The sequence below is a fragment of the Hemitrygon akajei genome, chromosome 23 (genome assembly GCF_048418815.1).
Source record: "Hemitrygon akajei chromosome 23, sHemAka1.3, whole genome shotgun sequence".
NCBI lineage: Eukaryota > Metazoa > Chordata > Chondrichthyes > Myliobatiformes > Dasyatidae > Hemitrygon > Hemitrygon akajei.
The window spans coordinates 17790308-17806490 of NC_133146.1; the positions used below are offsets into that span (position 1 = coordinate 17790308).

General features: G+C 41.5%; 1 protein-coding gene across 2 annotated transcripts in view; it reads right to left on the reverse strand.

Moving 5' to 3' along the window:
* Positions 1-16183, reverse strand: part of fbxw4 (F-box and WD repeat domain containing 4) — a 392985-nt gene that overhangs the window by 325262 nt on the left and 51540 nt on the right. The window contains exon 5 of one of the 2 annotated variants that reach the window (XM_073027065.1): positions 12761-12855. The exons of the other annotated variant lie outside the window; for it this stretch is intronic. Coding sequence (XP_072883166.1) covers positions 12761-12855 — 95 coding nt within the window. The remainder of the gene's footprint in view (positions 1-12760; positions 12856-16183) is intronic. 2 annotated transcript variants of the gene reach the window in all.

A 16183-nucleotide genomic window follows, 5' to 3' on the forward strand; every position in this document is an offset into this window, starting at 1 on the left:
TTTTGGACTGTACTCCTTGGAGGTTAGAAGAATGAGGGGGACCTCATAGAAACATTTCGAATGTTGAAAGGCATGGACAGAGCGGATGTGGCAAAGTTGTTTCCCATGGTGGGGGAGTCTAGTACCAGAGGGCATGAATTGCGGTTTGTAGGGCGCCCATTCAGAACAGAGATGCAAAAAATTTTTTTTAGCCAGAGGGTGGTGAATCAATGGAATTTGTTGCCACGGGCAGCAGTGGAGGCCAAGTCATTGGGTGTATTTAAGACAGAGATTGATAGGTATCTGAGTAGTTAGGGCATCAAAGGTTATGGTGAGAAGATGGGGGAATGGGACTAAAGGGGAGATTGGATCAGCTCATGATGAAATGGCGGAGCAGACTCGATGGGCCGAATGGCCGACTTCTGCTCCTTTGTCTTATGGTCTTGTCTTCTAATCTGCATCTACAATTTCAGCCGATAACCAGTTGATTTCCCATTTCAAAGTTCAAAGTAACTTTATTTTCAAAGTATATATAGGTCACCATATGCCATCCCAAGATTCATTTTCTTGCAGGCATACACAGTAAATCCAAGGAACACTACAGAATCAATGAAAGAACCCGCCGAACAGGATGGAGAAACAATCGATGCGCAAAAGACAACAAACTGCAAATACAAAAGAAAAATAATAATAATAATAAATATAAAGAACATGAGATGAAGAGTCCTTGAAAGTGAGTCCGTAGATTGTGGGAACAGTCCATTGACAGGGTGGCGAAGTTCAGTGAAGTTGTCCTCACTTGTTCAAGAGGCTGATGGTTGAAGGGTAATAATTGTTCCTGAACCTGGTGGTGAGGATTCTGAGGCTCCCGTATCTTCTTCCTGATGGAGGCAATGAGAAGAAAGCATGGCCTGGTGGTGGGTGGTGCTGATGATGGATACTCCTTCCCTGTGATACTGCTCTGTGTAAATGTGCACAATGGTGGGGAGGGCTGTACCCAGAACAGACTGAGCCATATCCGCTACTTTCTATAGGATTTTCTGTTCAAACACATTGGTGTTTCTATGCCAGGCTTGTTACAACCAGTCAATATGCTCTAACTACACATCCATAGAAGTCTGTCAAGGTTTTAGATGTCAAACACCTAAGGAAGTAGAGGTGCTACTGTATTTTCTTCGTAATGGCACTTACGTGCTGAACCCAGGAAAGATCCTCTGGAACGATAACATTTGTCCGTCTTCTTTTCCTGCAGGCAGCACATTTTCACCAGCGTGAGCTAAAGGATGGCGATGTCTTCAGCTATCAGGCACCTTGCCAAAGTGCCATGCTTCACGCTGGTGAGAGCAATTGTTAACAGACTACTGAACTGTGGAGGTGCACTTGATTCTGTGCCCATGTACACACATACATCGCACCAGTTTGCAAAAGAGCAAAAGATCTGCAGGAAGAAATCAAGCAAGTATTTCAGCTACCGCTAGTGATTCTCACTGCTTCAACCATGTCAGAAATCCATCCAAAGCTCACTGGTGCCCAACGACACCTGTAAAGACACTTTGTCATCACCTCAATAACGGCTAATATTCTTATTCCCGCCTTTCTAAAAGATTGAACTGATGGATATATTCACACAAGAATGGGCATTTTCATTTTAAAAATACTTTTAACCTACATCTTGACACCATTATCCAGGGAAAACTTCAATTAACCCACGGCACCACTGTAATGTGGAAAGGTGTCTGTTATCTGACAGATCTGGCTTTGTTCTGCTCTAATATATCAACCATCATATTGAAGAATTAATGAGCTGTTTAATCGCTTCTGATACTGGCTCTGCAGCGGAGAGAAGTTGAGCTGGAGAGAGAAAGATCAGAAAGACATAAAGTGGCGCCGTACCTAATAAAATGGGTGAGTGACTCAAAGCAGCCAGCTGGGTGGCAGTGCACATCAAAAATATCCCATCCACTCATGTAAATGGCAGAGAAAGGGCAGGAGGGAAAAATAACGGTAACATATTTTGACAAAACAAGTGTAGAAGGAATAATAGGTAGGAAGGTAGAGAGAAAGGAAGCTGAAAGACAGGGACTGAAAAGCACAAATGAGGGAAAAGTAAAGGTGATGACCAGAGAACAGAGCAAAAAGAGGAAAGAAAACTGAAAATAGTGAGTATGACCAGGGTAAAAAAAAAAGTGCCTGCAATGACTAACTAAAGGAGCAAAATAAAAAAAAGAACTTGAAGGGGAAGGGCAAAGGGAGAGATAAAACTAATGGAGGGAGGTAAAAAGTGAGATATAAAGACAGAGAGAGCACACAAAACAGGGAGGGATACAATAAGAGGGTAGAGTATATACATACTGATATAAATGAAAAAAAAATATACACACAAATACATACACATATATTATATATACACACAACACAGATATATTATATATACACACACACACATACATATATATATATATAAACCACTGAGGAAAAGCCTATCAACCTTGTTCCTATATGGCATACAAAGGTTGGGACCCTGTGCTCTGGATGGTAGCTAACATTTATTTAGAAGGTGTTGCTGAAGAAACCACATTGCTGGGCCTGTGCCTACTGACATTTTATGTGGTATTTATTAGAAAACAATTTTTTGCTAGTGTTAGGAAAAATGTGAAATAGAAACAAAGAGGCAGATCAAACCATAAACAAAATTAGATGGTTAGATCAAGAATTCGCTGGCTGCTAAGAAAACAGAAATGGAGGAAGAACTCAGCCGGTCAAACAGCATCTGTAGAAAGGGATAAGCAGTTGACATCTTAGGTCAAAGACTCTTCATCAGAACTAAGAAAGAGGACAGCTTGGGATAAGAAGAGCTTGGATTGGCATATTGGTTAGGATGGACAAGCTGGGCTGAGGGGCCTGTTTCTATAACATTATGACTCTATGTCTTGACAAACTGCTCAAGAGCATAGCAACATACACAAAATACTGGAGGAACTCAGCAAGTCAGGTGCATCTAAGGAAAGGAGTCAACAGTTGACATTTCAGCCGAGAAACTCTATCAGGACTGGGGAGGTGGGATTCGGTGGGGGGCGGGGGGAAGAATGCCTGAATTAAAAGATGAGGGGAGGGGAAAGAGGCTAGTTAGAAGGTGATAGCTGAAGCCAGGTGTGTGGGATAGGTCAAGGGCTGGAGAAGAAAGAATTTGATAGGAGAGGAGAGGGGACAATAAGAGAAAGGGAAGGAGGAGGGGACCTGGGGGAAGTAATAGGCAGGTGAGAAGAAGTAAAAGGTCAGGTAGGAAATAGAGGGGGAGGGGTTGAGAAATTGATATTCATACCATCTGGTTGGAGGGTACCCAGATGGAATATAAGGTGTTGCACTTCCACAGAGGGTGGCCTCATCTTGGCACAAAAGGAGGCCATCGATCAACATGTCAGAACGGTAATGGGAATCGGAAGTAAAATGTTTGACAACTGATAAGTCTCACTTGTGGCAGATGGTGTGGAAGTGATCGACGAAGTGGTCCCCCAATTTACACTGGGTCTCATCAATGTAGTGGCTGCACTGGGAGCACCAGACAGAATAGATGACCCCAGCAGATTTGCAGGTGGAGTGTTTCCTCACCTGGAAGGACTGGGCCCCGAATGGAAGTGAGGGAGTTGGGGTATGGGCAGGTGTAGCACTTAGAATGCTTGCAGGGATTATTGCCTGAAGAGAATCTAGTAGGGAAGAACGAATGGACAAGGGAATCACGAAGGGAGCGATCGCTGCGGAAAGCGGAGTGGGTAGAGGAGGTAAAGGTATGTTTAGTGATAGGGTCCCTTTGGAGATGAAAGAAGTCATGGAGGATAATCTGTTGGATAACGAGGCTGATGGGGTGATAGGTAAGGGTAAGAGGGATTCTATCACTATTGCAAATGTAGGAAGATGGGGTGAGCGCAGATGCACTAAGAATGAAGGAGACACGAGTGAGGGCAGCATCAATAGTAGATGAAGGGTAACCTCATTCTTCAAACAAGAAAGAGATCTCTGGTGGCCTGGAATGGATAGCTGCATCCTGAGAACAGATGAGGCAGTGGCGAAGAAACTGAGAAAAGGGAATAGCAATTTTCTTTTGAAACAGGAGATAGGGTGGGAAGAGGTATAGTCAAAATAACTATGGTAATCAGTAGATGCTCAAGAGCATCTTACTTCATACAAAGTGAAACCCAGCATCATGAATGGCAGTGATACTTCACTACCACATGAGCTGTACATCTTTTATGCCCGCTTTGAAAGGGAGGATATAATTATAGCCGTGAGGAGCCCTGCTGCAGCCGGTGACCCTGTGATTTCTGTCTTGGAGGCTGACATCAGACTGTCATTCAGGAGATGAACCCTCACATTGGAATACCTGGTAAGACTCTGAAAACTTGTGCCAACCAACTGGTGGGTGTATTCAAAGACACCCAGGACATGCCCTCTACACACTGTTACCATCGGGAAGGAGGTACAGAAGCCTGAAGGCACACACTGTGATTCAGGAACAGCTTCTTCCCTCTGCGATCTGATTTCTAAATGGACATTGAACCCATGAACTACTTTTTTTTTGCTACTTTTTTTTATTTCTGTTATTCTGCACTACTTATTTTAACTTATCTATTTAATAGACATTTATATAATTAATGTAACTCAGTTTTTTCTCTATATTTATATATCATATTTCATTGTACTGCTGCCATAAATTTCATGACATGCTGGTAATATTAAATCTGATTTGAACATTTTCAATCTCTCACCGCTACCGTTCGAAGTTCCCACCTACTTCAAGAGGGCAACAATTATATCAGTGCCCAAGAAGTGTAGTGTAAGCTACCTTAACGACTATCATCCAGTAACACTCACATCTACAGTGATGAAATGCTTTGACAGGTTGGTCATGGCTAGAATCAACTCCAGCCTTAGCAAGGACCTGGACCCACTGCAATTTGTCTATCGCCGCAATAGGTCTATGGCAGGTGCAATCTCAATGGCTCTTCACTCGACCTTAGACCACCTGGACAATTCAAATACCCATGTCAGGATACTGTTCATTGACTATAGCTCAGTGTTTAACAACATCTTTCCTTACAGTCCTGATCAAAATGTTTCAGAACCTGGGCCTCTGTACCTCCGTCTGCAATTGGATCCTAACTGGAGGTTCACAAGATTGGTGCAGATAAGTGATAACATTTCCTCCTCCCTGACGATCGACACTAGCGCACCTCAGGGATGTGTGCTTAACTCTCTGCTCTACTCTCTCTATAGCCGTGACTGTCTGACCAGACATAGCTCAAATGCCACCTATAAATTTGCTGATTATACAACCGTTGTTGGCAGAATCTTAGATGGAGATGAGAGGGCGTACAGGAGCGATATACCAGCTAGATGAGTGGTGTCACAGCAACAACCTTGCACTCAATGTTAGTAAGACCAAAGAGCTGATTGTGGACTTCAGGAAAGGTAAGACGAGGGAGCACAAACCAATCCTTATAGAGGGTTCAGAAGTGGAGAGTGAGCAATTTCAAGTTCCTGGGTGTTGATATTGCTGAGGACCTCACCTTATCCCAACATATTGATGCAGCTATAAAGGTGGCAAGACAGTGGCTATACATCATTAGCAGTTTAAGGAGATTTGGTAAGTCAGAGGAGATTTGGTAATTCACCCAAAACACTTGAAAACTTCTACTGTTATGACCTCGGCCCCCTCCTTTGTGAGAATCGCAAGAGCCCTAGTCAAGGGGGGGGTCAACTGACCCAAGAGGGGGAGAGACGTGCTGAATAGACACAGGAAATGGGAGAGAGAGAGAGGGAGACGTGCGGAAGATCACGTTCTCCCGAGAAGCAGAATAAAGGCGACATTGACTATTGTCTCATGGAGACCACGTGAAAAGCCCTTGGGCAAAGTGGGCTGGTTGAGAGAGAGATCGCATCACCTGCAACCTGATTGACACCTGCGATCCCGTGAAGAAGTATAAAGGAGGGTCTGAGGGGGGGGGACAACCCTCAGACGCACCAAGGAGACGCACCAAGGAAACACACGAAGGAGAAACGCTAGAAATCCTGCGACAGCGTTTTAATAGCTACAGCCGGTGGTGGTGTCGTGTGCGTCCTTCCCTTGCCTGGGATTGGCGACTTCACCACGGAAGACGGCCTAGCTACAGGGGAAGGCCACCGATGAGCGTTCATTCCCCAATGAGGCTCTGACAAACTGAACTACTCCAGGTTGGAAACCCGATTGGGTAAACTCTTAAATCCCTCTCTCTGTCTTTCTAACAAAAGTGCACCAACGCGACACTTCTGCCGGCAACTAAGTGAAACTGCCGTGATCTAAAAAACTTTTAGATATCCAGCGACCGATATAAAATCTACATTACCCCTAGACGACGATCGAGCTTGTGTTTTGAATGTTTTGTATTAAACATACGTTTGTGCCCCTTTTTGAATAAAACGTTTGAAAATAGTAGCATCCGACTCAGCTGATCCCGCTATCTTTGCTGGTAAGTTACCTGGTTACGAGGTTACGTAACACTACAGATGTACCATGGAGAGCATTCTGATAGGCTGCATCACTGTCTGTTATGCGCAGGGTGGGGGTGCTATTGAAAGCTACAGAAAATTGTAAAATTAGTCAGCTCCATCATGGGTACTAGCCTCTGTAGTATCCAAGACATCTTCAAAGAGCGGTGTCTCAGAAAGATGGCATCTATTATTAAGGATACCAATCACCCAGGGTATGCCTTCTTCTAATTGTTACTGCCAGAAAGGAGGGACAGAAGCCTGAAGGCACACAATCAGCAATTCAGGAACATATTCTTCCCCTCTGCTATCAAATTTTTCAATGGACATTAAATCCATGAACACTACCTCAACTTTTAAAAAGTATTTGTTTTTTTGCACTATCATTTCTAAATTTAACTAGTTAATATACATTTATTCATATATTTATTCTATATTTGTCATGTATGGCATTGCACTGCTGCTGCTAAGTTAACAAATTTCACATTGGTATATTAACAGATGGTATACCTATGGTGGTGGTGGGCAAAATGAACAGGAAAAATGCAGAGCTGAGCTAGAGATCAGCCAGACCTCTCTGTACTTGGTTATTCAGCTTCACAGGTATTGAAGATCACCCCGGCCACTCCAATAAAAAAAACAATAGAATGTTGCCTCCTTCAAAAGGCAGGGAAAGACACACACACACACACATCTCTACAAAGGTTGGGGTTGAGCTTCTCAGGAGGAGACTACAAAAACAGTGGATTACGGCTGCACAAGGCAGCATTGCAGGTGGTCAGAGCAGTGTGCTGGGGAAGCCCACATTTACTGCTATCAACAATGCAATGTTATCTTAGCACACAGATCCCAGTTGGGAGACTCCTTACACACGGCTGATCGAGTCCGTGCGTCATCCTGCTTTTGCCCACTGTTCATTAGAAAGCTGCAGAACAAAGGATCACATCAGTAGCGGTCAACAAGGGTATGACTCCACCAAATAAAATCATTTAACAACCTCTACTACACTGTACAGATTGATAAAAATAAATTCAGTAGGTGGCTTGAAGAAATTAGTTATTATAAAGAAGATGCGTCCAAAGCATCTCTCAAAGTGTTTTGTAATCTTCACCTCAGGCAGAATTTCAATGAACAAAAGGTAGTTTAAAATTTTTATTCTGTACTAACTTGCTTTGTAGCCTTAGACATAGCACAACAGCATGCATAGTTCAGACAAGGGGCAGGATAAACTCTTTTTACAATGCTCAAAGTCCAAAATAACGCCAGGAAGTGATAGTAGCACATAAGCAAATCAAACTGAGCCAACGGTGAGAAGAGATGAATTACTTTGATGCATTATCCACACCAGCCCATTTTTCCAGCTGGTCCAGATCCCATTGCAGGCTTTGATAGCCCTTCTTGCTATCCACCACATCCCAATCTTCAAAGTTCAAAGTGACTTTATTATCAAAATACATATTTATCAACATATTTATTTCATTAGAGATACAGCGCAGAACAGGCCATTCCTGTTCCTTGAGCCACATTGCTCAGGAAGTCCCGATTTAACCCTAGCCTGATCATGGGAAAACTTACAATGACCAATTAACCTACTAGCCAGTACACCTTTGGACAGTGGGAGGAAACAGGAGGACTTGGAGAAAACCCATGCATCCCACAGGAAGGAAGTACAGACTCCTTACAGATGCAGTCCGAATTGAATACAGCTCTCTGACGCCGAGAACTGTAATAGTGTCACACTAACCACTATGCTACCATGGCATATATTACCCTGAGATTCACTCTGTCGCAGCCATTCATAGTAAACAAAAACACAACAGAGTCAATGAAAAACTGCACACAACAAAGACAGGCAAACGACCAATGTGCAAAAGAAAACAAACTGTGCAAATACAAAAGAAACATAAGAATAACAAATAAATAAACATCAAGAACATAGAGATGAAGAGTCCTTCAAAGCCAGTCCATAGGTTGTGGGATCAGTTCAGTGATGGAATAAGTGAGGTTGAGTGAAGTTATTTCCACTGGTTCAAGAGCCTTGAACCAGAAGTGCCATGGTGTCATCCACAAATATGCCGATCCAGTTTACCACATTATCATCCAGATCATTGATACAGATGACAAACAATGGAATCAGCACCAATCCCTGTGGCATTCCACTAGCTAGAGAGGCAACCAGTTACTACCACTTTCTGGCTTCTCCTCTACGCACTGATGGCTTGTTTAACTCACAATATTCCTCAGGTGGCCTGTGATTCAGATGCAACCTTGAACCCATAAAGTGTCCACTATAGCTCAGAAACCGCTTTAAAGCCTTTCATTAATTCTTGCCTCTTGCAAACATCTCATAGCGCTTTCTAGAGGATGAAAAGCTTTGGCGTACACTGATGAGTGCTACACAACCAAACGCAAAAGCTGTCTTTCACAACCCTACAAATAGCATTAATACAAGGGTCAGATGTTTGAGAGTGGAAGACTGCCATAGGTCTTAAAAACCCAACAAAGTGCTAAAATCTCGTTTTAAATGTACTATGCCAGTCTAACAACACAGCATTGTGCAATGCCACACTGAAATATCATTTTAGATGACAAATTTAATCTCGTGAAAATGGAGTGCAGTTAGTGGTAAGTGAACTTAAGTGGTAAAATCCTCATACAAACTCTTAAGTACCATCAGAACGGATTAGCCGATTGTTATTCTGACGCAACTATCCACTGGGGTCAAGAGGCTGGGCAAGCAGGAAGAGAATTTTTAAAACACAGAACAGTGCAGTTCAGGCCCTTCAGCCCATGATGTCGTGCTGATCCTTTAACCTATTCTAAGATTAATCTAACCTTCTCTCCTAGATAATCCTCCATATGTCTATCTGAGAGTCTCTTAAATGTGTCTGAAATACCTGCCTCCTCCACCACCCCCGCCAGCATTTACCACACATTCACCACTCTGTGCAAAAGAAAACCTACCTCTGATATCCCACACTAAACTTACTTCCAATAACCTTAAAATTATGCCCATTCGCATTAGCCATTTCCACCCTGGGAAAAAGTCTCTGGCTGTCCACTCTATCAATGCCTCTCATTATCTTTTATACCTCTATCTAGCTGTCTCTCATCCTTAGCACCAAAGAGAAAAGTCCTAGCTCACTCAATCCTTATAAAACATATGCTCTGTAATCCAGGCAGCATCCTGTTAAATCTTTTTTGTACCCTCTGAAAAGCTTCCACATCCTTCCTATAATGAGGCGACCAGAACTGAACACAATATCCAAGTGTGTTCTACAGGACTGCAATATTATAAGAGTTTAAAAGTTTGCTGTGTTTTTCCCAGACTGCATAATGCTTCCCAAGAATGCTAGACCTTTTTTTTTGCCAAGGAATAGATTATAGTTCTAATGGCTAAGAGATCAAAGGATACAGGGAGAAAGCAGGAATGGCATAACACACACACGCGCGCGCAGGATGTCTTGAAGTCTATTTCCATTTCCACAGATTTTATCTAACCTCCCTGCACATTTTGTTTCCACATCAGAAGCAGGCAACCTTCCAGCTCCCAAGCAACATGGATCCACCACAGCATTCCACCTAACTAAGGTAGTATAGCAGTTAACGTACTACTATTATACAGCCTGCTGTAAGATCAGCTTTGACTCTCATTGCTGTCTGTAAGGAATTTATACGTTCTCCCTGTGACAATGTAGGTTTCCTCCAGATGCTCCGGTTTCCTCCCACATTCCAAAGATGTACAGTTAAGCTTTGCAAGTTTTGGGCATGCCACATTGGTATCGCAGACATAGCGACATGTACAGGCTGCCCCCAGCACATCCTCACCGACTTGATCTGACACAAATGATGTAGTTTGCTGTATGTTTCAATGTACATGTGATAAATAAAGCTAATCTTTAATACAAGGGAAAGATGACCAGATTTGTAACTTAACTCAGTGGCTCATCCCATTTAGCCATTACTGCCTTCATCTTAATCCAGCTCTCACATTTAGGCTCAGTAACTCCACACACACTGTTACTGACTGCGTTCCCACTGCCCTACGAGAGAGCGCGCGGAAGAGATTTACCAAAACAACTCTCAAGTCATGGGTTGGTAAGTGAAGCTGAGGTTCCCACAGCAAAGATTAAAGGGAGTTTTAATGCAGGTGTTCAAATTACAGTGGGTTGCAAGAGAATACAGAAGGAGAAACATTCTTTTTGTAGGAAGAGAGATAACCTGACAAGGTGGGTTTACAGATATTGCCAAAAATAGATTTTTCTATGTTAGGAATTGGTGTCTGTGTGTGCACACGACTGTCCTTTTATGTGTCCACGCGCATGTGTTTTCCTGTTTAATGACAGCTTCTAAAAAGGATATACAAATAGGGTGGCATCAGAAGGAGGCCTGAATAACCATTTAGGGTGTTATGATACTCATTCCACTTCTTCATATTATCAGATTCTATGATTTCCCTGGCTTCAAAATGCCTTCAGGACAATGTTCATTGTTTCAATAAAAGGAAGGAGAAGCTAGGTGGCTAAATAGTAAGGTTAACTGCTAGTTAATCTCTCGCACTGTTTCAAGCAGAGAATGATGGCAAAGTATTATGTTAAGGTTTAATAGGGTGGCAGAATGGAGTACAGTGTACATATAATGCTGTTCTATTTTGAAATCAAACTCTAAATCTTACTTTTGCTATTTACTGTAAATCCCATGGTTCAGCTTAATAATACAATTTAGCTATGTGATCATCACAATGTATTTACTCTCTTCCACCTGTAGTGACTCTTTATCCTTCCTATATTAATTTTTAAATGTGATTGCACTGAAATATTCAGAAGAATTCTGGATAATTAGTGACTCTGTACATGCACAATCTGTACAATTCAAACTCAGGTCATAGAATCACATATAGAACACAGAACAGTATAGGTGCTTCGCAGATAGCTTGGGGCAAAAATATCAGGCCACACCCAAGCTTTTGGGAGAAACTGAAGATATTAATAGTTTGAATTTTCTTCAAGCTATTACATAGGCAATTCAAAATTCTATATACAGGTTTCCCTTGCTATCCGAAGGTAGAGCGTTCCTATGAAACCGTTTGTAAGCCGAAATGTCGTAAAGCAAAGAAGCAATTACCATTAATATATATGGGAAAATTTTGAGTGTTCCCAGACCCAAAGAATAACCTACCGAATCAAACCAAATAACACATAAAACCTAAAATAACACTAACGTATAGTAAAAGCAGGAATGATATGATAAATATACAGCCTATATAAAGTAAAAATATTGTATGTACGGTGTAGTTTTGCTGATCTAAATCAGGAAGACAGCGAGCCAAAATCGATTTGGAGGGGAAAAAAAAAAATCGGCACGTACATGTGCCTACGCACGTACACACATATGCACACAACTGCCCGCACAAGGCTTCGCGGTCATGGTAGTCTTTCTCAGGGTAAACACACGTATAAAGCGGGAGCCCTTTTTCATAAAAGCGAAAATCCTCTTTGGTTAGCGAGAACAGGTACTAATGTAGGTCTTTCGTAACAGCAAGCTGTCGTAAAGTGAACGTTCGAAAAATGGGGGCCACCTGTATATTGCTTTGAATAAAATTCAACATTTTGATTAAGGGAAAAATTTGCATTCAAAAATATTTTTCTGAAGGCAACCTGAGTGATTTGTGAGAAACTTTGCAGATGGTGTAAGAAATCTGTATAATTAGTTCACATGGGGAAATAGATCCAACGAAGTCTTGTCAGAAACTTAACAATAATGAAGTCAAGATGGGTGGCTAGGAAGAGGAACGTGCAATCGAGGACCAGAAGTAGACCACTTGGCCCCTCAACTCTGCTCCACCACTTAAGAAGTTTATAGCCAATATAATTGTAACCTCAACTCCACATTCCCTTTAATCTGGTTCCATTCCACTCCACTCCATTGCTTATCTATATCCATCTAATTCTGCTTAAGTATTCAAAGACTTTTTTCGAATTTCACCTATTTTTAAACAGTGAACCCAAATTCTATGTTCTTGAAAACCATCTCATATTCACCTTGCCAGCCCTCGGGATCTTACATATTTCAATTTAGTTACTTCTCATTTGTCTAAACTCCAGAAGATACATCTGTCCAGCCTTTCTTCGTATGGCAACAGAACACGAAATTTCATAAGATATGGATATGTAAGATATCATTACAAAAACTACTATTCATTCTAGAATCAACATGCCTGCCACAACTGGACTGAAGGTAAAGGAGAACCTCAGAGTACCTCAGCGTAGGGTTAATGGCGATTGACCAAACTCGATCTTCTGTCCTTATCGTGTGCAAGCATTCTCCCAGGCGGTTCGAACAGAGTGACCAAATCTGTATGAGTTGAAGAGATGTGTTAACTCTCAAGAATTTTAAAAATGTATGTCTTTTAAAAAGGATTCCTCTTTTCTGCTTTACATTTCAGATCATTCACCTAATGTTCAAGGCATTCCTCAGTCAAATCCACTCACCCAATTTTAAAAGCTGTAGTTCAGACACGGAACACCCGCATTCAGGAGGCTGATTCCCAGAAACATTCCCTCCTTTTGAGAATGAAAGGGAGCAATAGACTGCCACACACACACACACACACACATAAAAAACCAGGAGGCAGAGGGAGACACCCAAATGCAAGACCCACAGGGAGAAAGAGGAACACAGAGACTGAAAAGGAGAAAAATACACAATTAAAAAGGAAGAGATAATGAAATGGAGATGCAGAGAAGTTAACAAACAGCAATATATACAAAACAACATACAACCTGGAAATAATGAGAGCTTTGAGAGATCTATTGATTCTACAGTGTCTCTCCATGAGAAAATGAATCTCAGGGTAGTATATTGTGACATTTACAGTATATCTGCTTCTTAAGCCCATCACCCCTAATGGGGCACAGGTCACCTACAGCAGCTCACCAGAATCCTGCCCTGGACCAGTCTTTCAAATTGTCCCCAGTTGTAGCTCATCCTCTGCCAGGGATGAGGTTTTTGGAGCTTCTGTCGGTGTTTCTGTAGCACTGGGTTTTTACGGGATTGGGCTTCTTCCATGCCCAACCCTCCTCCTTTCGCAGCTGGGTTCTGGATCGTCCAGAATGGCGTACAGTATATGTACCTTAATAATAAATTTACGTTGAGCTTTTGAAGTTTGCCTACAAAATGTAGGAAAGAATAGGGAAAAAGGTGTTTTGGAAGATACAGAGTATTGAGAGTTACCAGTATAGGCACCCTGGATGTCAGGGTATAAAAACCTAAAGCTGGAGCCCATCAAGAGTATAAAAAGTGTATGCTTAAAAGTAAATTACTAAGGCAAAAAAAAAAAATCACAAAAATAACCACAAAATATCAGACAGGATTAAGGTAAATTAAAAGATGATTTCTATGTATATTAAGGAGAAAAGAAAAAAAACAGGAAGTAGCTAGGGCTGTTAGGGACAAAGAGGCAACATGTGCAAGAAGGTATAGGTGAGATACTAAATGAATACCTTTCATGAAGAAACAGACTTTGTACGTGGAGAGCTCCACAAAAGGGAAGATGAAAGTTGATTGCAAGTTTCCATAAAGAGGAAGTACTCGATATCTTAATGGGTTTAAAGGTGGATAAATCCCCAGGGCCAGATGGGATTTATAAGTCAGTCTGCTATGGAACATAACCAAAAAGACTGCTGTGGCTCTGGCTCAGATGTTACATCTTTGCTAGCCGCGAGTAAGTTACCAGAGGACTGGAGGACTGCATGTAGTCGTAGTTATACAGTGCTGAAACAAGCCCCTCAACCCACCTTGTCCATACCATCATGATGCCCATCTAAACTATACCCACTTTCCTATATTTGGCCCATATCCCTCTCAATCTTTCCGTTCCAATTATCCATCCAAATGCCTTCTAAATATTGTAATTATACCCGCCTCTACTACTACCTCTGGTAACTCATTCCATATATGCAGCAACCTCTTATGTGGAAAACTTGCTTCTCAAATCTACTTTAAAAATTTCCCCTCTCTTAAAACTGAAAACTTAAAATTAAAAATGCAAAGGGAAGTACTGAAAATCTTAACCTTAAAACTAATGTGTGGCAACACTTGCAGGCTGCTCTCAGCATCCTCGGGTATGTTAGTTGTTAATGCAGAAGATGCATTTCACTGTGTGCTTTGATGTGCACTGATACAAGAAGGAATCGGAATGTGAGGCACTTTGGGAGTACTAACAAAACCAGGACATACACCATGAATGGCAAGGTCCTAGGAAATATTGAGGAATAGAGGGATGCAAATCCAAAGTTTCTTGATGCCATAATGCAGGAGATAACATAAGTTGAGGCATATAGGACATGCCGCCTTAAGCACATTAGACAGAACACTGAATACAAAAGCAGGGAAGTTATGCTCAAACTTTATAACGCTGTGGTAAGACTGGTCCTGCATACAGCTCTGATCACTGCATATGGGAAAAAAAAAGATTGCATTGAAAAGGGTGCAGAGGAGATTTACCAGTCTCTTATAACTTCAATGCTACAGATAATTTAAGTAATGAGAAACTGGAAAAGCTAGGTCTGCTTTACCCAAAGTGGAGGAAATCAAGAGGGGACATAATTGGGGTATACAAAATTATGAGAGTTAGACTGCAAGAATCTTTCTCCTTTCAAAGATAAATGGAAGACTATGTGGGAAGGGTTAGCTTGTTCTCAAGAGTAGGTTAATAGGTAATCACAACATCATGGGCCAAAGGGCCTATACTGTACTGTAATGTGATATGTTCTATCTTTTCATTGTTGAATAGCACTAAAGGGCATAAATTTAGAGCAAGGTGCAAGAGGACATTTTTCCACCCAGAGTTATGACAACCTGTAATGCTGTACTGAAAAAAGATTCATGTGTAGCTTTTAAAATATATCTAGACAAGCAGTCGAATTACCCAATTACAGAATGGGCCAAGTACTGCTGGATTGGTGCCCACTTATCATCATGGATGTGCTGGGCCTAAAAGCCTTTTTTCATGTTGTACAACTCTACAGCTCTAACTTGAGTTTAAAAAAAACCATGATGACCTTTTATGAAACACAAGTTTGGCCTGAAACACAGCTTTGCATCTAATTTTAGATGCCATGATTTAGAAGCGGTTTCAATGCTTTGGTGAGACTACAGAAAAAAAGGATAATTCCAGGAATGTGGAATTTTAGTTATGTGGATAGACTAAAGCTGATGTTGTTCTTGGAAAGGAGATCAAGAAGAAATCCAATACAGATATTCCAAATTATTAAGGATATAGACAGTAAATAGTGAGAATCTATTCCCACTAGAGGAAAGGTCAAGAATCAGGTGATTGCCAAAAGAAACAAAAATTATTTTACACAGCATGTTGGTTTAGGTTTGGAATGCAATGCCAGGGTTAATTGTGGACACAGAATTAATTGTAGTGTTCAAAGGAAATGCGGATAAGTACTTGTAAAGTTGTGAGAAGAGGACAGGGAGTGGGATCAAGAGTCATCCATTTTATCTGCCGCGGGAGTTTTCATCATCTTGGTCACGTTGTACATCCCACCTCAGGCCAGTATCAAACAGGCTCTAGATGAACTGAGCTACGAAATAAACAGGCTTGAAAAAGGCACATTCTGGAGCCTTCCCATCATTTTGGAGGATTTTAACAAGGCTCGAAAAAGTCTCTCTA